Source organism: Gavialis gangeticus, unplaced genomic scaffold (genome assembly GCF_001723915.1).
Source record: "Gavialis gangeticus isolate Ggan-Ray unplaced genomic scaffold, GavGan_comp1, whole genome shotgun sequence".
Classification (NCBI taxonomy): Eukaryota; Metazoa; Chordata; order Crocodylia; family Gavialidae; genus Gavialis; species Gavialis gangeticus.
In genome coordinates this window covers 101,331,699-101,356,276 of record NW_017729022.1, presented here as the reverse complement: position 1 = coordinate 101,356,276, position 24,578 = coordinate 101,331,699, and the positions used below count along the sequence as shown (strand labels likewise).

Genomic DNA, 24,578 nt, shown 5'->3' with positions numbered 1-24,578 from the left:
CCCCCCCCCGCCCCTTCCCTGCCCACTCTGCCCACTACAACAGACTTACCAACTGGAGGCAGCTATGTCCAGCATGGTGAGGACTGCTGCCTATTTAACCTATGGCCAAATCTCTGAATCAACACCTTCTCTTCAGATCTGAATTGGCCAAATCGAATCAGGACAGTTAATCAAATCACTGAATCAAATCACTGTCCCTCCAAATCGGCTGAATCCGAAAATGAATTGGATACTTGCCACTTCACACAGGCCTAATAGGGACAGAACCCCAGTCTCTAATCTAACAGCTAATGTTCATCCCTTTGCCAGACTATCTTTCAGCAAAACCATCCCAACTTAGGTATGTCTGTAACCTAGACCAGTGCTATCTACCTTCAGGTCACCCTCCAAGTCTACCCCCACTGTATGTGCAGCCCAGCTCTCCCCTCTCCCACCCCTGCCACACAAGCAGCCACCCTCAGGCCCTTCCTAGCCATGCATATTACACAAGCAGCCCACCTGCATCCTGGGCAGCCTGGCTGCATCCTTTGCTATGCATGCACTACCTGTAGCCCAACACCCTCCCCCACTTTGTGCACAGCATGGGCAGACTGCCCCCTTCCTGCTGTGCTGCCCTTGCCCCAGAAGTAGAGACAAGGGCCAGAAGCCAGAAGATGGAGGGGGAGCCTGGAGACCCCAGCTGCCATAGCCATGAGGGCAGTGGGCAGTTAGAACCAGGCAGGAGCTCACAAGCTGCATGTTAAACCCACAAAGGCCCCATGCAGCCAGCAGCCCACCAATTGGACAGCCCTGGCCTAGATTAACACAGTGTGGGTGCATCTACATGTGCTATTAGAGTGCAGACATAAACTCTGGTGCAGTTCATACCTGAGTCAGCTGCTTCTGGGCACAGCATTTACATGTGTGCCTAGAACCACAGCAGTCTGAGCCAGTGGGGAGCAGCCCTGGGGTGGCAGAGGGCAGTACTATCCTATGGCTTCTTGTTATTTGCAGCCTTTTCATTATTATAATCTAGAAAGAGACCTCTTTGGTCCCCACTCGAGATCTCATCTCCCTGGGTCACAGATTTCTTATTATTAGGGGCATAGACCTACTGCTTGATTCCAGGGAGAAGATGCTTCACAATATTATCTGGGATTGTCTACTAAATTAGGACTTTCCACTTACAATAGCCCTTCATCTCAATGAAGTTCACTCAGCACCTTTCTATAACAGAATCCTACCAGTGCTCCAAGGAGCCTCTGGATGACCATGGTCTTCTCATCACTAGGGTTCAAAATTTCATGGTTTCTAGTTTCTAGATCACCAAATATCTCTCCTTGGTCTATGAAAAACCTATCCAAAGTCAAACCTGTTGTATCCTACTTATAAAGATTTATGATAAATGCTAATCTTTAGTGCAAGGCATGCCCATAACAAAGAGACAGAATTCACAAGAAAGCCTAAAGCTTTCTAGAATTTATGATTATGTGGTTGGGTTTTCAATACTTCCTGTCTCAGATATTCTTCTAAGAGATCCTGATAAAGTTTTAGTTTTCAGATAGCAACAACCCCTCTATAGCCACATTATAAATTATAAAGGCGTATCTAGGCACTATATATATAACTGTATTGGCACATCTACACATGCATTTAAGTATGACTAAATTTAATGCACATTAAGCTAATGCACATTAAGCAATTTTTGGCAGATGTCTACATGTGCGGGGACATGGCACTAAAGTTAGTGCCAAGTCCCTGCAGCCCTCCCATTTGCCCCTAGTAGCTAGGAAGACCCAGCATTAAAGTTAGTGCCGGGTCATGTCTACACACGTTAATGTGCTTTAACTAATCATACCTAAATTTGATACCTGCATTTGCACGTATCAAATTTAGGTGCGATTAGCCTAATTTCACCATTTTTAATGCACATTAAGGGCATGCACATGTAGACATGCTTCCATAATGTGCATTAAATTAGGCTAATTCATATTAACATGTCTCGTGTAGACACACCCATAGAGTGGTACTCTTTCTTTGACTCTAAAGAACATGAATCCTATACATCTAAAGACTTCATCCTACTATCTGTCAACTGCTTACCTAACATTTCACTGACTGTTGCTCCAAACTCAGTGATATCCAGTCTTGGAAAATGAAATCTTTTTTCCTTGAATAATTACACCCTTAAGTATATGTTCACCTCCCCCCATATCATGTGCATCTTCCAGAAAGTTTGAATGGTTCAAGGTAAAGTTGTCTCCTTTGTGCTGCAGAACTGTAAGCCATGTCCCAGCCTAGCAGTCTTTGGCCACGATGTCCCTGATTCTGACTAGAGCTATTTAGGAATTTTGTGTTGAAAATACTGTGGAAACCTGCTAAATTGTTGATTGGAATCATCCACAGAGAGACAGTGCCATCAAATAATAGTGAGTAGGCTAATGGCTAAGACATTCATCTAGGTAGTGGAAGACCCAAGTTCAAGTCTCCTTTTCTAATGAGTTACTTCCTGCTCACCAGGTGAATACTCTAATCACTTGGTTTTAGAGTCACTCTCCAATTAAAGCAATTCTAGTTTGTAAAAATAATTAAATATGTATTGGCCCAAAGAAGAGGACTACATTTCCAGCCTGGTTGTTGAGGCATTCATCGAGATGTAGAAAATTCAGGTTTTAATTTCAGAGGGACTTGAACCTGAGTATCCCACAGACCAAGGGAATGCTGTAAAAATCAAGTGAATGAATAATGAATGAACTGTGTGTTATTTCCTGTAAAGAAGCTTTCTTTTCCTCAAGCCTTGGTTGACAAAAAAGTCGCTGAACTCCTCTAGAATCCCTCTCAGTTACTACCATCACTTCACTTTTCCATATGAAATCAGGTGACCCAGTACCAACCTCCCCAATCATTACCTATGTTCTACATCATCTAGTAAATTTATATAAGTTCTCCCTTTATAAAGTTTGACATTCTCTTAAATTGTAATAAAGAAGACCAAAAGGTTCTTTTATGCCACTCATTCAGGTGGATTAGGATTAAATTAAATATTAACAAAACCCCTGTGATACACTTTATCATATCTTTAGCACTCCCTGGGCACATAAATGGGACTTTGTACGATGAAACCTGCAAGGCTAAACATTTTCACACAGTAATATAAAATGGCTACAGGAACTTCACCTCACAGTCAGATGAATAATTTTCTTGCCATCCTGAAATTGCAGCAAAGTACTAACTGAAAAAGCAAGGGTAAGAGAGCAAAGATTATTAGCATTTAATCATTGTTGTCCTTGTTCTACAAGTTTTCCTTTCTATATGACATTATTATGTTTCCTGTGTATGAAGTTCATTTAGTTTCTTCTTGCTCCTGTTCATTCATATAGCTGTGTGTTAGTATTTTTCCTTCACCATGCTGTTATTCTGATTGCTGCTTCCTTGTAGTTTCAGAATTTCCATGAAAATGGAATAGTTCTATCATAACTGAAAATGTGTAGTCTTTCACAATTCAATTTGACAAAAACAGCTAGTCTGAGCAGTCCCTCCATAGTGAAGAGAAATATGATTATGATTCTTCATAGGGCCTGCTCCATGGCCACTGATTTGTAAATTGAGGGAGGGGGGTGTTAGAGAAGATCAATTCAGTGGTAATAATAGTAAGGATGTCAGACCTTCTTATTCCTAGCAAAACAGATAAATACTGCCCACTGCATGCAAGTAGCAGAATAACAGGTTACCAGAACTCCCTCGCCTAATATCTCTTCAGGCCATGGCATATTCCGTCAATTCTGGAGTAGCAGGACAGTAGTGATATGCCGTGTATACTGCACATGTACATCCAAGATCATTTTCTCATTGCATTCTATCAGTTCTACCCAAGCCAGGGATCACAGATTCTAAATTAGCATGCAGCTCATGAATCAAGCTCTTTGAGATGTACTAGGTCTTTTTCTTTCCTTTTCACCTAGGGACACCCTTGTTTTTCCTTCTTTCCTTCCCTGCCATGTATTTTCTTAGCAATCTGGTATGGTCAGAAACAGTGATCATATTACAGAAGCAGTGGTAATAAGTGAAGGCCCTGTCTCTCTGTCCCATTCTGCATGTCTCCCCCTATCTAAATACAAATACATTTTGGATGTCAGGAATGACTTCTTTCGAGGTGGGAGGACGGTTCCACCTAATTTTAAGTCGAGTTAAGTTCTTACCTCAGCTGAATTACAGGCTTCTTGGAGACCTCCCAAGTATGACATATGTGTATAGTATTGCTACAGATTGAATGTTTGACACCCATCTTAAGTAGTCTTTGTTAGCTAAATGTGGTCAGAGTACTGATGTACATGCATTGTGATTGGGGGGGGAAGAGAGGGGGTGCAAAAACTCTTACCCAGGATAAAACATCCTAGAGTAAGAGAGAGACCTATATAAATGCAAGAGTGCATCTACTCAAAGGCCCTGTGTACGGTGTCATTGCTAGTAGAGCTGTGCAAAGCTTTGGTCCCTGATTCAATTCGGTGGAGATTCAGCCTGATTCAGTGGCTGAATCTCTGAATCCAAATCGAATCAGAGGATCCTTTAATCTCTCTGAATCAAATCAGAACCCTCTGAATCAATTTGGAGAGATTCAAAAATGTTAGGAGATTTGGACATAGAGACAGCTTTAAATGTTTTTTCTACATAGGTAGCAGGGGCTTGTGAATGCTGTGATGCTGGGGCACATGGAATGTCCCACAGAAGCATGGGCGGCTCCCCAGTGCACATGACAGCAGACCCAGAAGTGCTTCTGGTCCACTTCTGGGTCCTCCTGGGAGCACACTGGGGGGGCCCACTGCACCCCCTGGCTCAGTGACTGGTGCCTCCTGGGTCTGGGAGGGCACTTGGGTTCCCCCTGTGGCTGATTGTTGAGCTGGGGAGGCATGGGAGGTGCTATCCCCAGCTGACCCAGAAGTGAACTGGAACTACTTCTGGTCCACCAAGCACTTAGAGGGCCCCCCAGCACTCCTGTGGGACGCTCCATGTGCCCCAGCATCACAGCGATCACAAGCCATGCCTGCTACTTCAAGGTATGTAGAAAAAAACTTTTAATGCTGCGTCTATGTCCAAATCGTTGATTCTCTAAATCAGCATCGAATCTTCAGATTCAGTGGAATCAAATCAGGGACAGTGATCTGAATCAACAGATCAAATCAGTCCCTGATTCAGGCCAAATCTGAAATGAATAGGGCCAGCTTCGCACACCCCTAATTGCTAACAGTGGGGGAGGCAGGGTTTGTTTGGCACTAAGCATAGGTAGCAGCAGTGCCACAGCAGACTCAGTGGACCTAGTGACATGCCAGTATGACTCTTGTTTGACTTTTGGCTTTGGTTTAGGATCAAAACAGATGTTTTTGTTGACTATAAAAAGGTGTATCCAATTTGACCCAACCTTACATTTCTGCCTCTGTTAGCAATAACAATGTTTGAGACGGCCTTTTTTCTCTACGCCCTTAAGTTTCATAAATTCATTTTTAGCCACTGAAAACAGGGACCAATAGCACTGAACTGAGCAAGGCATGCTGCTGGCTGGTACACTGCTTGTGTCCTGTGCATAATTGTTCCAGTACTCCAATACTCCATTATTAGCTATGTAACTGTCATTCTTTCCTTTGAAAGACTACCCATTAGGATGAATATTTAGGAGGAGAAGGATTAAAATAAACAAAGAAAACCCATTGTCACTTGTAACCTAGCCATACTTTGATTTCACACATTAGCCTTCTATAGCAAATTTTCCATTTTAAATTTTTGCCTTGGAAACCTGTTGTAGTTTTTTAAGTTGCACGTGGCTTAATTCCAAAAACACTTTTTTAATCCAAATTACCAGTGGCAACACAATGGGGTTTAGGTGCTACAATAGTACAGATAAGGAAACTTTAGGAATTCTTAAAATTACCCCATTCAACAGGATTTGGCAAAATTTATGTTAAAAAGTCCATTTTTCTTGTCACAAAATGCCACCTCACATAGCTCTTTTTAAATTTAAATTATATTTAAATAATGCCTCTTTTTTTTGTAGAAAAGCATTCTTAATTTCAAATGTTACCCACTGACATACACCATTCCCAGACCACAACTGCAGTTCTGCTTATTGGCCCATGGCAAGGTACTTTTGTCTCATATAAATCTACTGAGAATCAAGGCAGGGAGTAAAGAATATAACAAGGAAGGAGGAGGCAATTATGTGACAGCCATCAAGTGCCATGTACATATATTACCATTGCATTTCTCTGCTTACTTTTGTTTAAACTGCTCATGCATTTGGCTCATGTCAGATAGCTTTAATTTTCTCTCACTTGGGAATAATTTTTCTCATAAACACACCATCATTTTGATCTCCATTTTACACAGGATACGGTACAGACATTTCATTTAAGAGCAAATGCTTATTTTAATATGACTAGTAATATGACAGTATGCAGGCTGTACTTCTGAACCTTTAATTTATTAAGCATAAGAAGACAATCCTTTTCACCGCAAAGTTCTGTTTCAAAAGGAGTATTTCAGAAATCTTGTACAAAATTGAGGCCAAGAAGAGCATGACATAGGATTGGACTCAGAATACTATTAGCCAAATTTTGGACTTTCCAACAGCTCTTTTGTAGTGCTGGAACAGTACCATTTATGGGTGTCCTAACTGAACAGTTAAGGATTTCCTCCAACATAAGAAAGTCTTCAGGTGGCTTTATTTCAGGCCTTCTTGGCTGTCCCAGTCTGGGGCATGTTTTGCGGGCAAAGCTGGAGTGCACTGTTAGCATGATGACACTTTGGCAGTGGCTATCTCCTGGTAGAAGGTCCCCTAAAATGTCAGCTTGCTCCAACTTGCACTGAAGTCTCTGTCAGGTAAACCAGTCAAGTATGGAAACTGGCCAAGATCCACCTTTGCTTACCTCTCTCAGTAGCAGTGAGTTGTTCTTTGGTACAGGTGTGTATATAGTCCTGTACATTTTCACACATGTACACACACACACAAGCCTAAGTAGTTTCATTGTTCCTAACTGGTTTTGAGAAATTTAGGGAAAAAACATTTTTTCTAAGGGAGTCCTATTCCTCAGTGTTAGCAAACATAAGAGTAGTCTATTCAATTTTGGACTTTCCTATAGCTGTCTTTAATAAACATTTATGTAAAAACTGTATTTGTAGAGAAAAGCTACAGATATTAGTTATGCCTAAAAGACAAGCTTTCCTCAAGCTCAAAAAATATTAAAGCAATCAACATTTCTTACTTGTAGAGGTGCCTCCTCTTTGCGGCGTGGACAAATGGCCTATATTTCTCACCAAACTCATACAAGGCAGTTTCTGTGGACAGCCCTCTTCAGAATGTGGGTAGGCAAGCTGTCTCCTTTGTTGACCAGTTCACCAACCTCTATCTGGCCACTTCCCATAAGCAAAAATTCCAACAGAGTGATTTCCTCTGGATTCTCTAAAATTTAAGGGCATGGTTTGCACCATTAAAGATTATGGGAGGATCAACTATAGGACCTATCCTCTAAAATGTTGCAGAATGTGATGTTTAGTCTTGTTCTAGAAGTTTTCAGCTATCTCACAGAAGGTAACAGAGAAGTATAAACCAGTTGCAGAATTCCACGTATTTGTTTGAGTCCTCTGAAATTACATATCCTTTGAAATTCTATAGGATTTTAAGAATAATTTCTATTATACCCTGCATCTTTTTTACCTAATTGCTATTCCTTTAATCCTCATTAAATTCTTTAGAACTTTAGAGTTGGTCTGCACTCCCTTGAGCTTCATATTACAGATCCTTCCCTCAAAACCAGACACTAGTTATAGCCAAAGTGAGAAAATATAGCATTGACTATATCCTTTGCATTACAAAGATCTCTCACATGAATTCAATATTGTTTGTTTCAGGTGATGTCTTTATAGGACAGAAGCAGCTGCCAGCCTTTAGAAACCTGATCAATCACATCACACTCAAGACTCCTCAAGTATCATTTTGCAAAACTGCATATACCCAGGACTACTCCTGTCATGTCCATACATTACTACAGAGATCCCTTCTTTCACTATAAACACATATAAATTACTATAAACACTTTATCCACTGCACAAAATCTTGAAACACAATAAAACCATTGACAACATTTGTAATAAGGACTTTGGGGGTAATGAGAGAAAATTATAAGATTGTACCATTAGAGGTTTACTTTTACTAGCTAGCTGTCCTTTTTTCCCCATTAAATATTTACATGATGGAAATGCCTATATATGTGATATATATACATATATATAGGTAAATTAAGGCATAATACAGAACAGCTCTTCAAAGTATTCCCACTGGCTAAGAATGACTTTGAGGCATACACATGCTAGAAAGTCACTCTTGCAGAATCATTATTGGTATTTCTGCTTTGTAACAAGCCTTAGATATTTTTTATCTAGATAGGGAGCACTTCAGATGTATTATGAGGCTACTTATTTGAAAGCAGTTGGAGTATATTTAAAAAAAACAAGACACATGAATTCAGCTGCAGGTTTCCAGCACAAAAGGCCTTTCTATATAGTACAAGTGACAAAGGTCAGTGAAAGGAGAATTTTCTTCTCTTAGTCCTGCTATATAGCTGCCAGTATACCTAAACTCCTGTTCAGCTGAAGCGATGAAAAAAAACCCAATCTGATGGCAATACTGTTCTCAACTGAACTTGGTGCTGAAGTATTCCATTTCTTTGTTCTAGCTTCTTTTAACTGCTCTTCATTACACTGTCACAAGCCATTTTTAATACATGATTATACCCTGAAAAGTGACAGCACAAATTGGTTTCATCTGTGATGACATGCTTTGGAACACAGCCCTTTATAGACAGTTCTTCAGGGTCCACTGAGTGACGGTCCATTCTTAAAGGCAAGGGCTAAACTCATCCCTAAATTAATTTCATTAACTTCAATAATGAAGTTACTGAAACATTACAATACATTAACTTCAGTTACAAACCGTGTACAGACATTCAGTTTCTCCTGGGAGAGTTGCTGTTCTCCCAGTAGAAACCATGAGTTCTCTCAGTTGGCTGCTTCAAGAGAATAATAACCCAGGAAAAAAGAGAGTTAAATGGCTTCTAGGAGAGTTTCTCCTAGAAATGAGAACTTATATGCATGTATCTTCTGAGAAAAGCCGTAGCACAGACTTTCAAAATCTGAGTGTGCTTTGCTCCCAGCCCCCTCCCAGTGGTCACATCCTACACATGCAAATTATGTGGGATCAGTTTACTCTAGAGTAAATTACTCTAAATTGATCCAGGCAGGGGTCTAGACATAAAGGGTCCCAGAAGCGTATTTGCTGCTCATGGCTACTTGCACTTGCAGGTAGCAAATTTACTTGCAATTAGAGCCAATTACTGTGCAGTAAAGCATATCATGGAGACATGCCTTGTGTGTTACTCTACCTGGACTCTACTGCTACACCCAGGCAGGCAGACCCTTCCCAATCCCTTCATTGTGCTGCAGAGAGACATAGCTTACAAGGCAGTCTGAGTCTGCCAATCAGGGGTACCCTGTGCAGCCCTGTCATCTGTTGCCAGGCAGACTGGGACCCTGCAGAGCAGGCATAGATGTGTGCACAGGAGTCCACCAGCTGCACAGTGGCTCAGCAATGAAACATTTGTCCAAGAGTCTCTGGATAAGTTTTTCTACCAAGTAAATGAACCCAGGAGAATTCTCCCAGATCATTTGAACGTGTGTATACAGGCATAGAAAGGATTAATTTTATCCAGAGAATTCACAGTTAGGACAAGTTGTCAATGGGATGCCCATGGGATCTCATTACTGTCAATGCCCATGGGATCTTATTACTGATTCATTTGAAAAATGAAGAAAATCCCTATAAATTGGGACCTTACTAAATCGCGGCAGAAGTATACTGCACAATGGCTCCTTTAATCTTGCTCTTTTTGCTGTGTGATCGTCCTGCTGCTGATTGGCCAAGGGGCCCTAGTGGCACTGCCACTTGCTGCTGATCAGCTGGGAGGCAAAAAAGACCATTTTAAATATGCTGTGGTTTTTGCCTCCTACCACTGATTGGCCAAGGGGCCACCACAACACCACTACATGCCACTGATTGGCCAGGCAGGTGACAAAAAAAGAAAAATTAAAGAAGCTGCTGCTCAGTGCACTTCTGCTATGATTTACCTAGGTCTCTACCTGTAAATCAAACATCATGAAGTACGTAAGTACCATTTTGATGCAAAATGCTGAAATCATTGGAAATGTAAACTAGGGATGAATTTGGCCCAATCTTTTAAATCTCAAATTCTTCAGAAATTAGCCATCAAATCACATGTGATGTTTATGTAGATAGAAAATAAATGTATCACAGTGTTTAAAAAAAGGAACAAGGGGGAAGGTCTTCTGGTTCTATTCATAGCTCTATTTTCACTATTTGACTTTGGGCTTATTCTTTCTGGCTTGGGTTTTCAGGGAGTTATAAATCCAACTCTCATTGATTTTAATATGAATTGGGCATCTAACTGTCTAAGGCACCTTTGAAATTTCCACTGTGTGGGCTTTTCTACTTTGCAAATTAGGCTTCTAAAAGGAAGCTACCTTCCTACTTAATCACAGAGCAACTATATAGTTGCAGTTCCTCAGTAGAGGGTGTTTGTTCACATGCTGTTAATTTGAAATAGGCTTACTGTGCATTAAAAATACTGTACAGTAAGCCTACCTAGGAGATGTCTACATGTGCTCCCACTTGGGAGCAGATTTGCTCCCACCCTGCTCTGCCTTCCTGCAGCAGCCAGGGGGAGCTCCATCTGGTCCCCATGTGCATAGGGCCAGGATCACAGGGCTTGTCTCCATGCAGATAGGGCTAGGAGAGCTCTACTGCCTGCATACATGGGGGAGCAGGGGGTACAGCTGCTGCTACAGAGCTCTCCTGCCCCGTGCACACAGGAACAAACCTTGTGCCCAGCAAGGCTTCCCTGCACAGCCCAGAGCTGGCCAGGAACTGTCCCACTTCTGGGCTGGGCTGGACAGGAAAGCAGGGAGCTCCCAAGCCCTGGCACTTTTCAGCTGCCAGCTCCTAGGGGCAGCTGAGTAGTGCCAGAACTGAGGGAGTTCCCGATCCCCTGTGGCCCCCTAGTGTAGGAGCTGATCGGGGGGAAATTTTGCCCCCGGCCAGCATCTAGACATGCAGTACTGTGCAGTATCTACTGTGCAGCTACTTTGCTACCTGTATTTACTGGTAGTAACTAACTGCACAGTAGGGGTGGCCCAAATCAGGAGCAGTGATTCGATTCTTTGATTCAGATCACTGTTCCTGATTCAATTTGGCCAAATCCAGATCTGAAGATTTGATGCTGATTCAGAGAATCAGTGATTCAGCCATAGACACAGCATTAAAAGTTTTTTCTACATACCTTGAGGTAGCACGTTCAGCTTGTAAATGCTACAATGCTGGGGCACATGGAGCATCCCCCAGGAGGAGGGACAGGGGCCCTTCGTGTGCTCGGCAGCGAACCCAGAAATGGACCAGAAGTACTTCCAGTCTATTTTCAGCTCTGCTGGGGAGCATGCTGGGTGGCCCCCCTGTGTCTCCCTGGCTCAGCGATCAGCTGCATGGAGACCCCAGGTGCCCCCCGAGACCCAGGAGGCACCAGTCACTGAGCCTTGTGGGTGCAGGGGGGGCCCCAGCATGCTCCCCAGAAGTGGACTGGAAGTGCTTCTGTCCACTTCCAGATCTGCTGCCAAGCATGCTGGGGAGCCCCACACACTCCTGTGACATGTTCCATGCACCCCAGCATCGCAGCATTCACGAGCCCATGCTACCTAGAACTATGTAGAAAAAAGCTGTCTCTGTGTCTGAATCTCCAAATCTTTCCGAACCTCTCCGCATCAATTCAAAGGGTTCCAATTTGATGTGAAGAGATTAAAGGGTCCTCTGATTTGATTCAGATTCAGAGATTCGGCCACCAACTTGAGCTGAATCTCCGCCGAATCAAATCAGGAACTGAAGCTTCGCACAGCCCTACTGCACAGTAGACTAATTTACTTTGCAGTAAATGTGTGCATATGTAGATGGTGACACTTTACTGCACAGTAGATTAGTCTATTGTACAGTAAAGCGTCTCATCTAGACACACTGACAGTCAGTCATTGTGGAGATTTTTGTTTGAAGCTCTACAAACTCTCAGTTAAACTGGCTCCCCTAGCTTGTGTTCTGGTTTCTGATGAGGATAAACCTGATGTTCTAGAATCTGGGCAGCCCACAACCTATGGTTTTGATCCCTCTGCAATTTAGTTCACTTCAAGCAAGAACCTTGATATACTTAGTTGTTATCAGTCCCTCTCAGTTAAAGGAGATGCCTGTTCTTAGCTATACAGAAGTTTTCCTATTTCTTAGGAGAATTCTTACATGGGAGAATTTTCAATAAACACCTCCAACAGCAAGTGTAGCTAGAAAACAAACAAGGCACCAGCCGCAGGTGCTGACTTGGAGGAAGCATAAGTTTGGCAGCTGCTACTGCTGCCATTGCCAGCCCAGCTGCTGCCACTGCCCAGGGCATAAAAACTGCTAGTTACAGTCCTGCGCCATAGGTCTGCCCCTTTTGAAGGATTAAGAAGGCAATGGTTATCCAAGTCCAAGGCTAGTTGGTACTAGCATATCCTGAGATTTCACCTAAAACTATGTTTGTAAAAGGCACAATCTCCTCTGATTCTAGCTTAAATTGGCCATTTTGGTTATGTTGGGCCTCTCAGCTACCCCTGCATTAACTTAATATGTTTATAACTCCCCAAATAACATCTTGAAGACTGCTTGTGGACTGGTAAGGGACATGGACCAGCTTTGTCTTTTCTAGAGGAAACTTTTAATATTTAGGACCCATGTATTATTTCTTAACATAACTGGAGGTGTGGGTCTTACAGCAATCATTGCAACATTTTTACATAGGGTAGAGACACAGTATGTAATGGTTTGCCTTTTTCTATTGTCTACCTTCTAAAGATTCTTAAAATCAATATCTTCCCTGAGTTTTGCTTAAGAAAAGACTATATTATTTTCCCAAAGTGCCATAAATAAATATTTGCCCTCATAATATGCTGTCATAACACCCATATATGTTGTTCTCCATGGGGGACTAGTTCTGAGTTTTTATGGGGGCAGGCAATAAAGGATTTATGTAGAAATTCTATCTTCACCTTAGAAAAAAGAGGTCCTCATGATTTGCATCATAATTTTTCCAGGAGTAGATTACGCAAATGCTTCCTAATTTGGGTGTTCCCTAGAAGTCCTCACTTAAATGGGAGCAAGGCTCGTGCCCTCCCTTCTTGGCAGTATAAAAGGCACAACAGCAAAACATAAGCAAATAAACTTTGAAAAAGTTGACAGCAGTGGCTATGGTGAGGTAATCAAAAGCAGGGACAACAGCAGCTGTAAATGCTGATATGCTCAACCCCACCCAGCCTGCAAAGTTCTACCAATGGCCAAGATGTAAGGTTCTACCCCAGATTTTAAACTGTTCACTGCACCTTCCTACAGACCATAAAAGGCAGGTTTGGGACCAAGGATTTTAGCTCTGCCCTTTATCTGGACCCAGATTTGAGCCTGGGTTTCACATTGGTTCAAACTGATCTAGCATCCTCAGCTTTGAAAGTGTTGGGGTCAGGTATCAGCAATCATGTGATCTGTTTGTGGTGAGTTTAAAAGTTTGGTATGATCTTAAATAGTTCTATTCCATACAGCTTTTAATGTCCCCACCTACTCCCTCCCTATTTTGCACAGTGGCCTTACGGTACCTAATTTTTTCTCATGCTACGTATTTGGAAGAATCTCCTGTTATCTATGTTGTCATAGGTATTGTCACCCCCTCCATTCTTATCCTGAGTTTTCATCCTGTTAAAGTTTGCTATTTATGAAAACTGGGCTCACCATAGAAGCTGAAGGGTATTGTCTTCTTGCTTTATTTTACTCCATCTCTGACAATAAGAAAAGCTTGCTTGATTCATTCTATTTATACATTGAAATAACTCTTGTTCACTGACTGACCCTTACCCTATAGATCCAGTCATCCATGCCATGGAGGAAAAAAATCTTTGTTGTGCCTATTCATTTTTATTGGCTGTCATCCAGAAAGCAGAAGTATTACTGCTTAAATAATGTTCATCTGTTGCTAAAGAACTGCAATAAAGGGCTCTTCAAGCATCATAGTTAATCTTTTAACATAAGATTTACAATTCATTGCAATGCCATGCCAAATGTATCTTTAGTACGTTTTCATGTTTTTTAACATTAACTATTTGCCCCTGACAAATCATTCTGCCTTTAAATTGCTAGTTAATGCAATAAACTGGCTAAAATGAGGTAAAAAATTTAAATTACCCAATTCCCCCCCCCCGCCCTGCAGCCACCCCCCACTCATAATTAAAGTTATTTGATAGTTGGTCCTCTGAAAGGACACATAAGGTGAGCAGTTACACACATAAGAAAATCTTCTAGTCAAATAGAAGAATGATCACCAGAACCTGTATTACCTAAACCATTAGGGATGTAACCTTCAGATCTTTGTTCACATACATAATCTTTACTCATGCAAAAAGTCACCTTGGTTTTTAATTACCAGTAGGTGAGAATTAGTCTGACTGATAAGAAATGGTAGCATCAAAGCTTTTGCTTAAAGTTAAGTCTGTTCATCAAATGTGCTCTTTCTAGCTATTACTTTTGGCAGTATTCCTATAGATGAATTACACATACATCATGTATATGCGTGTGTGTGTGTGTGTGTATGTGTGTGTATAAATATGCAAATATTTAAGTGTATGTGCATAAATATAAGTATGCATGTATATATAATGTAACATTTGTATGTATTGTGATTTAATAAATTCACAATTGTTTGTGATTTTATAAATTCTATTCTGTTCTATTAATGCATACTTCCCTATTCTCCATCCCCTGGCTTTCTCTATGTACGTAAGTGCCAGAAGCACATTCTAAAGCTATATATAGGTTTGTGCCAATAAAAAAAAGTTTAAAAGAAATTCTTCAGGTCTTGAAGCCATGGTGTCCCTCTGGGGCCAATGAAGGAAAGAAGTGACTGACTACCTCCAAAGGAAAAAAATGAGCCCTGAATGCTTATCAGTTTAGAGATAAAATGTGTTATAGTTCATGTAATATTTTGATAAACATACTGGGCTAAGAATATTGAGCACTAGTCAGTCCTGTTTGTTATTGCCAGGCCCTAATTGCGAAGTCCAGTTGTAATGCACACTGAATATGCAGCAAAAGGAGCCTGTAAATTGAAACAAACACTAACAATTCTTCTTTGGGAAAAGCCATGAGGAAGTGAAATGGGAAGAACAATGCAAATCTTACTATTTTATGTTTCATATGAACCTTGCTGGAGAAACTGAGAAAGAGATTATTAAGAGGTCTGTGGAATATTTCCTAGGGATTTTAAAGTAGCTGTAGACAGAATAACCAGTTATCTATGATCCACATGGTTGGTGGTTACCTCTGTCTGCAACAAATAGCTTTCAGATATATGTTGGTCTGAAAAATGTGTTTAAAATTGGCATCCATAGATCCACTTTATTCTGTGGATCAAAGGAAAGTTAATTATTTTTCTTGCCTTTTATCTGTTTCAAGAATGGGTGTGGGGTTTTTTGTATGTATATAAAAATATAATAGCAATTGGTATTACTTTTTTAATGAAGTTGGAAGGAGTTTTGTTGGGTTTTTTTTCTTTTGGTTGATTATGATCTTTTTGTTTTGTTTAGCGTTGTTCTGTTTTGTTTTAAGGACTGGTACCTAAAAGTCATTGCCTACTAATGTAAAAGCAAAAAAAAGTATTGCCTCTGTTTGCCCAGTTACCATTCTACATGATACAAGCACTGGGAAATTTCAATGACACAGCTTGCAATGGGTTCAGTGACCTCAATTATGCCCTCCCACCCACTCCAAACTCCTTTCAATTTGCAAAAAGCTTTAAGTGGACAAAACCCAGATGCCTTTTGCTTGTAGTTCAGTAAGAACAGATTGGGCATGTAGATTCTTGTCAAAGTGATGTATGTAGTTCATTTTCCATTAACTCTTTCATAACTAAGGATTTCATATGCTCATTTCCAAGTTGAGTATACTTAGTTTTCCATTGCTTTATAAAGTTCATTAAAACATCAGAACCAGTTTTTTTAACAAACCTTAAAACTTGGCTAGAAGTTACCTGATCTAAAACAGAGAGAGACCTTGGTTCTGTTTTAAAAGACAACTGCTTAGTTTTGTTTTTAAACCTGGTCTTTTCATATTTAATAATTCATCCTTTTGTGTTCAAGAAGCATTGACCAAATATAATTGATATAGACTTCCTCTTTGGACAGAGTGTAAGAGGATAGATTATGAAAGCTCATCAGTTAAAGAAGGACATAGCCCCTAAGAGCTTTGCTTATGTTGGTTTGTTGACATCTGGATTGCTTATGAAATTTTGTATTGTTGTACAAAACAGTTGATGTACCCCCACCCCAAAAGTTTTGTTACACTCTTTCTCCCTCTCTGTGCCTTTCTCTTTCATTCTCCAGAAACATGTGCTGTCAATAATGGAGGTTGTGACCGTACTTGCAAGGATACAGCGACAGGGGTACGTTGCAGTTGTCCAGTTGGATTTACCTTGCAGCCTGATGGAAAAACATGCAAAGGTCAGCTTCTGTTTGCTTTACAATGTATCATTTGCCTTCAGCAGTTTCAGTATTAGATGTAAATATTCAATACATAATCCATAAACAGAGTTAGGGCAACTTACTGGGGCATAGAGATTAAAATTGAAAGTGTTAGCTTTCTATTTCACCAGCAGTAATGGGTCATCATCCATTTAAATCATTTTTATTTTTAAGAAAGTAGATTCTTCAAAATGTCCAGCAATTTCAGGAACCCAACTAAGGGCACCATGAAGAGCCTTGGTTTTCAGTGAGTACTTTCAGAAAATTAGGCTTCTTTAAGAAAGCCGAAATTTTCTGCCCAGTTAGTGAGGCTCTCAAATCTGCTAGTCCTAGAAATCTTGACCAGAACATTTACAGAGACACACACACACAATCAACACATTATCACTTCCAAAAACAATAAATGAGGGAGAAGGATTTAGAATAAATAAATAAAATAAAACGTACTGACAGCTTCAGCGTATAGCAGTACAGTAAAAAATTCATGAACAGACCAATTCATTGCACCCCTCCCCTTCAAAAAAGGTATAGTGGCCAATTACAATAAAAAATTGCATTGTACTAAGATATTGAGCTACATTCTGTAAGTATTATGCAGCCTTAATTGCTCTATTGGGAGTTTCACCAAAGCAAAGATTTCAGGATTTGGCCCTTAATAAGTAAAATTAAAAATCAGAAAACATTGAGAAGGGAAGTCTGAAAATAACATCTAGCCTTTTTCTTCACATTTGTTCTTAGTTAAGGAGACAGGCATTTGTTGCTTTAAATGCTAAGCCTGCAGAAGCACATGTTCCACAAAGAGTGGCTATTTCCATGAGTAGATTTATCTATATTCTTTCAGGATCAGGACCATAAACATTTCTCCACTTTGGTATTTATTTCTTATGAACTCAGTGGCAGGACACTAGCTGACAGATATACAGTAGTGCATTGCATCTAAGTGTCACAAACAATACTTTGTTGTCACATAGTGATTTAGCATAAATCAACCTATCTTACTGCATAGCTGTTTGAATTATTTGTTTTCTTAGAAACAGCCAGAAATGTCAAAAGATTTCTAATCCAAACCTAGATATTATTTAAAATAGCAAAACCCACAAAAACAAACAGAGAATGTGTGGTATCCCCATGCTGTAGCTTGAAAACTCCCACAGCTTGGGCATGATCCTGTTAATATTTACAGAAATAACACTCCATTTGCTTGTTTATTTGAAAATAAAACATTTAAACTGCCATTGCACAGAATGTTAATAGTTAAGGGCAAGCACACATCAAAAATCAGTCATTTTAGTTCAAACCATGTAAAAACAAATGTTACAGGGGTGGTGTTTGTAGCCGTGTTGGTCTAAGGACATAGGCAGAAAAGGTTCTTTGGATGAATCTGATATCTTTTATTAGACCAACTTAAATAGTTGGGGAAAAAAATATAAGCAAGGCTTTCGGCTTTAAAAACCCTTCATCAGGCTGAGAAAATGTCTGCAGTTGGTGCATGCTCTTCCTGGATGGAATGAAAAGTAAAGAAGCCAGAGGCTGGGCTGGTATGCATACAAGATAAGCAGTCAGTGAAGATATAAATTAAGGACTCAGTGGGTGAGAGACAGACTGGGTGTGGGGGTGAAGGGGGATGAAAAGTGGAGACGTACCTGGGTAGTCAGATGTCAGGCAGGTTATAATGTGTCTTAAATCCAATGTCTATACTGAGTCCATGATTTTTAGTATCCAGGAGGTTGATGAAGTGGAGTTCATAGGTTTGTCTCTGAGAAGTGTTTTGTAAATTTCCTTTGAGGATTAGAACTGAGAGATTGGAGAGAGAGTGGTTTTCTGTGAGAAATGTGCTCCCACAGGTAATTGGGTATTCTTGTCTTTTCAGGAATACCCCTTATCTCCCGTACCCAGCCTGTCTCTCGCCTCATAATGTTTATTCTTTGAACCTACATCATGAAAAATAAAAATGATCTAAACTTAGATGGCTTCCACTCTGAGGTCATCCCACTGGGCTAAGATGAAATAATTTTATATAAAAATGGATTCTATAATTAGCTTTGCAGACAAAATGAAATATCAAATTGATTCTCAAACAGAATACCAGAGATCTAAACAAAGGAGTGGCAATCCTTAAGGAGCAGAAGGCCAAAAACAGGCTGCTGCTTGCAACCTGGCTGGCTGAAGCTCCAAGCTGCCTGCTGCTGCCCCAGCCTTCCCTATGGAATGTCAAAGGCTGCTTTCATGCCCCAGTACTGCAGCCATGGCTTCTGCCATGCCTTACTCCTCACTACTGATTCCCCTCGCCACACACTGCCAGAAACTAAAAGTTCAGGGCATGAGAAGTGATGGCTGCAGTAAGGGAGTGAGCAGGGAGAACTGTGGTAGCAGCAAACAGTACTGGGGAAAAACTGGAGCAGGTGGTGAAGAGGAATGGACACGTGTGAGGGATCTGGGGGCACCCCCTGTAGGCCAGCACTGGTGCCCTCATTGCCCATCCCTGCTCGTACTACTGCCTTTCTACCTGGATGCACTTGCCTGGCAGGCCTGATCTAGCCCATGAGCTGTAGGTTCCCAACCTCTGATCATTGCTGTTTCACAAGTATAATTGGAGGAGTTCTTGGTTGAGAAGGGGTGAGAAGATATAAAACAGAGAACTTGTTCTATTTATGATGATTTTTTAAATTTCTTAAAATAAGCAGAAACTGGGAAATCACTTTCATGGTTTAAAAAAATCCATCAGGTCATTTTTAACCTATATTGAAGCTTTAGAAAAATCTTCATCTAAACCCAATAAAGTAAATATTTTGCCTTTGAAATAAGCTGGATGAATGTATGTATAACTTACTGTACTATGGCCATTTTTGTTTTAATCCTGCATCACTGAAAACACTGGGAGATTTGGTATTTAAGTGGACACATGTTAGGCACTTTAAAGTGATCAATGAGGCTGCTTTGCTCTAATATTTATAATCCCTGCATGCAAGGGAGAACACTTCTCTCAGTTCCAGCCAGGGTTTGAATTACATTGTGACTCTTTGTGGGGGTCTGCAAAAAAAATTGTGCTGACCATCAAAATGCCCTAATAAAATCCCGTAGAGTTCTGACACCTGCAGGTTATGGTTTTCAAATCTTACAGGGGGGCTCTCATCTCTTATGGGGAGGCTCAGCACCCCCCACCCTGAGCTCCCCTGTAATTCAAACCCTGGTCCCAACTGCCTCCATCAGAGCTAATGACACTGCTGCACTCTGTGATTCTCTTGCTACTAGGGGGAAGCTTGAAAAAGTGTGGGTTATTCTGGTATTTTCAGTATTTGTATATTGTTTTTAGAGGTTTATAATGACCACGGCATGAGAATGAGGCGATCTTCAAGTTTTCTTCTTTAGTGTTTTTTTAAACTGTCCTACAGTACACTATTCTTTCCAGGAGGGTTGATTGGCCATTGAACATTTACATGCAGTTTAATTATCCTTGGGCATCATCCATTGTCACTTCTCTCCACCATGGTATGGGAGAAGCATCTCCCATGGTATGGGAGAAGGATCAAGCCCAGGGGTGCACAATTATTTCAGGCAGAGGGCTGCTTACTGAGTTTTGGTAAGCTGTCGAGGGCTGCATAGGTAGCTCCGCCCCTTGACAGGTGCCTTGCCTCCTGGTCACCATCTTGTGACCAGAATTCCTGCCCCCTAACCTCTGACTTTTGCAACCAGAAGTTCCTCCCCTTGCCCCCATAATACTCCTTTCAACAAGGGGTTTTGCCATCTCGGAAACAGAAAAATACCAAATTATATTCTAAAAAATCAAACATCTACAACATTTATTAATTTGATTTTAAAAAATATTTTTGTCCTAATTTACATGTGTTTGTGTAGAGTACATATAGGTGATTGCACAATAGCTTACAATGAAGTCTGACTCTTGTATATTGTTGGGGAGGCATGGTGGGGTGGGTATAGGTTTGTGAGGAGCTGTGGGGGTATGTGAGGTGTGGGGAGTTTTGTTGCAGGGTGGATAGGTGTGGGGGTATGGGTATGTGTATGGCGTGAGGGAGCATGTGGATGTATGTATGGATATGTGGGGTGTGGGTGGGTATGGGGTTTGTGGGGGGCTGTTCATGGGGGAGGGGGCCTGCATGTATGACAGTGTGAAGGGGTATGGGTTCATGTGTATGGTGGAGTCTGCATGTGGGACTCAACCTATGAACACACACAAAAACATACACGCACTCCCTTCCTCATTACACACACACACACATGCATGCGCACACACACACACTCCTGCTCCTGGCCCTGGGGTACTGGCATGGGCCCTGTGCTCCTGAGGCCCAGGAATGCAGCTGGGGGCCATGTGGTGCTCAAACACCCGGCTGGTGTGCAGGGAAGCAGTAAAAGCTCCAGCAGGCAGAGGCTTCCAGTTGGCAGGGGTGGCAGTGGGAGGGGGCAGGAGTGGGGTGGGGCCAGGTTGGCCTTTCTGCTGGGTCCTGCTGGCTTCCCCTGGGTCCTACTGCTTCTGTCTCCTGTCACCTTTGATTTTCTAAATTTTTTAGGCACCAAGTGAGCCAAATAGAATGGCCTGGCAGGCCAGATTCAGCCCATGGGCTGGATTTTGCCCACCCCTGATCTAGCTCATTGGATCAATGGGCTGCATCAAATGGCTCCATGGGCCAGATCAGAGCCACAGCTCTTAGGATACTGACTCCTACTTCAAAGCATCTGAGAGGGGAGTACAGTTGTCATATTTGTCTTTGGCAAGACAAAATTTCTAAGTATATCAACAGGGCTGTCCCTGGGGTGGGGGGCATATCGGGGTGACCACCCCAGACCCCACACTTTGGGAGACCCCACAGTCAATGCCACATAGGCCCTGCTGTGGCCACCACGCACTGCCGCTGCAGAACACCACCGGCTCTGGCTGCTCACCACCCCCCTCTTCACCCCCCCGGGCCCTGAACAGGCTGATATGCCCTGGGCCTTGCACACCCCTAGGGATGGCTCTGTATATCACACATCACAGCATTAGCAAATGAGGTTTTTAGGGAAGCTGTGGTGAGCCAGTAGGGGGCATTCCTGCACTGAGCCACCCACCTCACTGTGCCCATCCACCTACCAAGCTCCAAGTGCCTCCCCTGAGGTACCTTCCATCTGGCCAACCCCCTTCCTGGAGCACACCCACAAGCCTGGGGTAACTTCTGCCACCAGCCAGGAGTCTGGTCTGTCTCCGGGCCCTGTGATCCCTGGGATGCACCGGCCTTGTAGACCTTGAGGGTGCTTGACCCACTGCAAGAACTTGGGGTGCTTCCTTTAGTCTGAAGCACAAAGAGTAGCCTCCCTTAGTCAGCTGAGCATAGGAAGCTTAAAGGCATGCCCCAATCCCTCTGCCAGCAAGTCTACCACACTTGTTATAGTGGAGAGCTTTATTGGTTAAATAAGGTAGGCATGGGGAAGGGTACAGGTTAGAGAAGTATTACAGAATAACGCAGAGCAAACCGTGACAGCTTAGTAGCTTTTTGATATGCTTCTACATTACAGTAAACTATATATCTAGATAAATTCCAAGTAGTTTACTTACTTCTGCATCCTGAGAGAGAGAGAAAAAGAGTTACAGATGTTCCAGTTGTTGTATGTAATTTAACATGGCTGCTGCCCCTCCTCCTGGGGAGTCTTAGCTTTATATAGCCCTTTTGACATCACCTTTGATACTCAATCAAAGCCAGGTGTTGTTTGATGCAGCCAAGTTTAAAAGCATCACTGGTCACCTAAGACAGTGACACGGGCTCAAACCTCTGCCCTCAGGCCCTGAGGTCAGTACTAACACAATAGAGAGGTGGGAACCCTCTTACCTGAAGTCCCTCACATCCGCAGTAACCCAGGGCAACCAAATTGACAGACAGGTGAGAAGACAATGGAAAGGAAAAACCTAATAGAAGAGTCTGGGAAGAAACTGGGATGACATTCTTGCACAGAAGCAACATTTAGAAAGGCTATTTTTCCCTTCCTTATTAGAAAATATACTATGGTAGCTACTGAGAAGAATACAGAGATAGAAAGATAGGTGTTTCAAAATGAAGTGTTTCAAATTTTCTTTTCAAAACAACATTTCATTCTGGAATTTACCTAACTAATTTTTAAAGAGTTTGGGAAAAGGGTTGAAAAGCCTGAAATTTTATCTATAACTAAACAAAGCAATTTTGGCCAACTCTGAATAATTTTGTTTTCATTTCTTGGAAAGAAACAGTGCTCAATTCTAATCCACTTTTTCCTCCCTGATTTTTCCTTTTTTTCCAGCAAACCAGAAAATCATTTATTCACACAGTTCTATGTACAATGTAGTTTTCTCAAGAAGCTTTCTAACTGTTCTAAGTAGGACTGAGGAAGCAACTTCAGGATACCATGCCAATTATTTCATATTTCTAGAGTTAAATGTGAATTTATCTTTAAGGTTCTGAAATGCATGCAAATTGTATGCAAGAGAGCACACTCCCAGGACTGGAGGATAAGTTGCTGAGGTCTCAAGAACACTGTTTTTCATGAGCTATTTTCAGTCAGAACCAGAAACAGCATTGTCAGAATTTTCTGAGAAAGCATTTTCTCCTGAAATTTCCTGTCAGTTTTGCAGCTCTGGTATTTTGTACAGCACAGCTACAGTCTGGGGTGTGTGTTTGTCATTTTTTGCCCTTTCTTGCACTGCAATGCATGTAGTATGTGTAGTCATTGAGATTCAAGAGTGTTGGATAAATTTGAGTGGGATTTAGAGAAACATCTGGAATGCTGGATGCTCCCCCAAACTAAAACCTGTGACACTCTTTCATTATTAGCTTGGCAGTAGCCAGTTTTAGCTTATCTGTTCAAGTGGACAGATTCTTTGCTATAGCACTCAGTCTTTTAAGTTTTAGAACACTGGTGTTTTACAGAAATTAATCCAGTTCAATTATTTTTCTTTACTATTTTTTGTTAGTGAAGTTAGAACAAGTGAGCTAATATTTCCTGACGTAAAATCAATTAATTTGTTGAACCAATGAATTATTTGTATTCTGGTAATGCTTAGGGAAGCCTAGTGTATGTTCACATAATGAAAAAGAAGTCCCAAACTGATAATAGTCTTACTTGTTTAGTAATTTGTATGTTCATTAGGTGTTTAATATGAACAAGAAAGTACACATATAAAGGAAAGGGTATTTTCTAAGGAGGATAGGTGTGTGTGGGGGTGTGTGTATGTCACAAACTTGAGCAAATACTAGTTGAAAGCATGTTCACCAGTTGTTCATACTGTAGTCACAAATGCAAAATATCTCCTCCTGTTTCGTAACTTGATTAAAAAAGCAGAGTCACAGAATGCAGATCTGGATTGGGCCTTGAATTCTGAAGCCTATTCTGTCCCTTCCCTCAAGGGTTGAGGACAAGAATGCTACTCTAAGGCTAGGTACAGACATTCAAAAATCCTGAGGTGGAATCGATTAAAGTTGCATGGGTTTCTATAAATAGCATAAGTTAGATTGGTAGTGAACAGAATACACATTTGCCCTTTGGTGGAGAGAAGGCATGCAGGCTGCCTGCACTGGCCAAGAGCAGCAGGTTGGGGGTGCTCCTGCACATCTCCCAGAGTCCCCATGGGCTCCCCAGCCTGTTGGAGAATGCCTAGTGCAGCTGAGCGGTTGGGCCACCCTGATGGCTGCCGTCATGGGCGAGTATTCTCCCCTCCCTCTGCTGCATTGTCAGCTGCACGTAAACAGCATGGGATGTGGGGGAAGGGGGGTGAAGGAGAAGGGAGGCATCTGTGTCCCTGTGTGAACCCTGCCACGGAGCACCCCACAGTGTACACACAGATGTGACACTGAGTACAGGAGAGCCCCCATGAGTGGGCACAGCACCACAGAGCTGAACTGGATTGGTGGGCATGGGCAAGCATTCTCCTTGCCCCCTCGCCCCCC

At 41.7% G+C, this 24,578-nt stretch overlaps 1 protein-coding gene and 1 long non-coding RNA gene across 3 annotated transcripts in view; one reads left to right on the top strand and one right to left on the bottom strand.

Annotated features, from left to right (window-relative positions):
- The window catches only part of SCUBE1 (signal peptide, CUB domain and EGF like domain containing 1), a 443,267-nt gene that overhangs the window by 232,292 nt on the left and 186,397 nt on the right, over nt 1-24,578 (top strand). For both annotated transcript variants that reach the window (XM_019515739.1, XM_019515738.1), the window contains exon 8: nt 16,531-16,647. In XM_019515739.1, the coding sequence (XP_019371284.1) occupies nt 16,531-16,647 (117 nt within the window). The remainder of the gene's footprint in view (nt 1-16,530; nt 16,648-24,578) is intronic.
- Nucleotides 5,541-22,432, bottom strand: LOC109296338. Its single transcript, XR_002096959.1, has 3 exons — nt 22,284-22,432; nt 7,824-7,829; nt 5,541-5,551 (listed from the first exon to the last, which is right to left on the bottom strand). It is a non-coding gene; the product is annotated as an uncharacterized LOC109296338 (long non-coding RNA).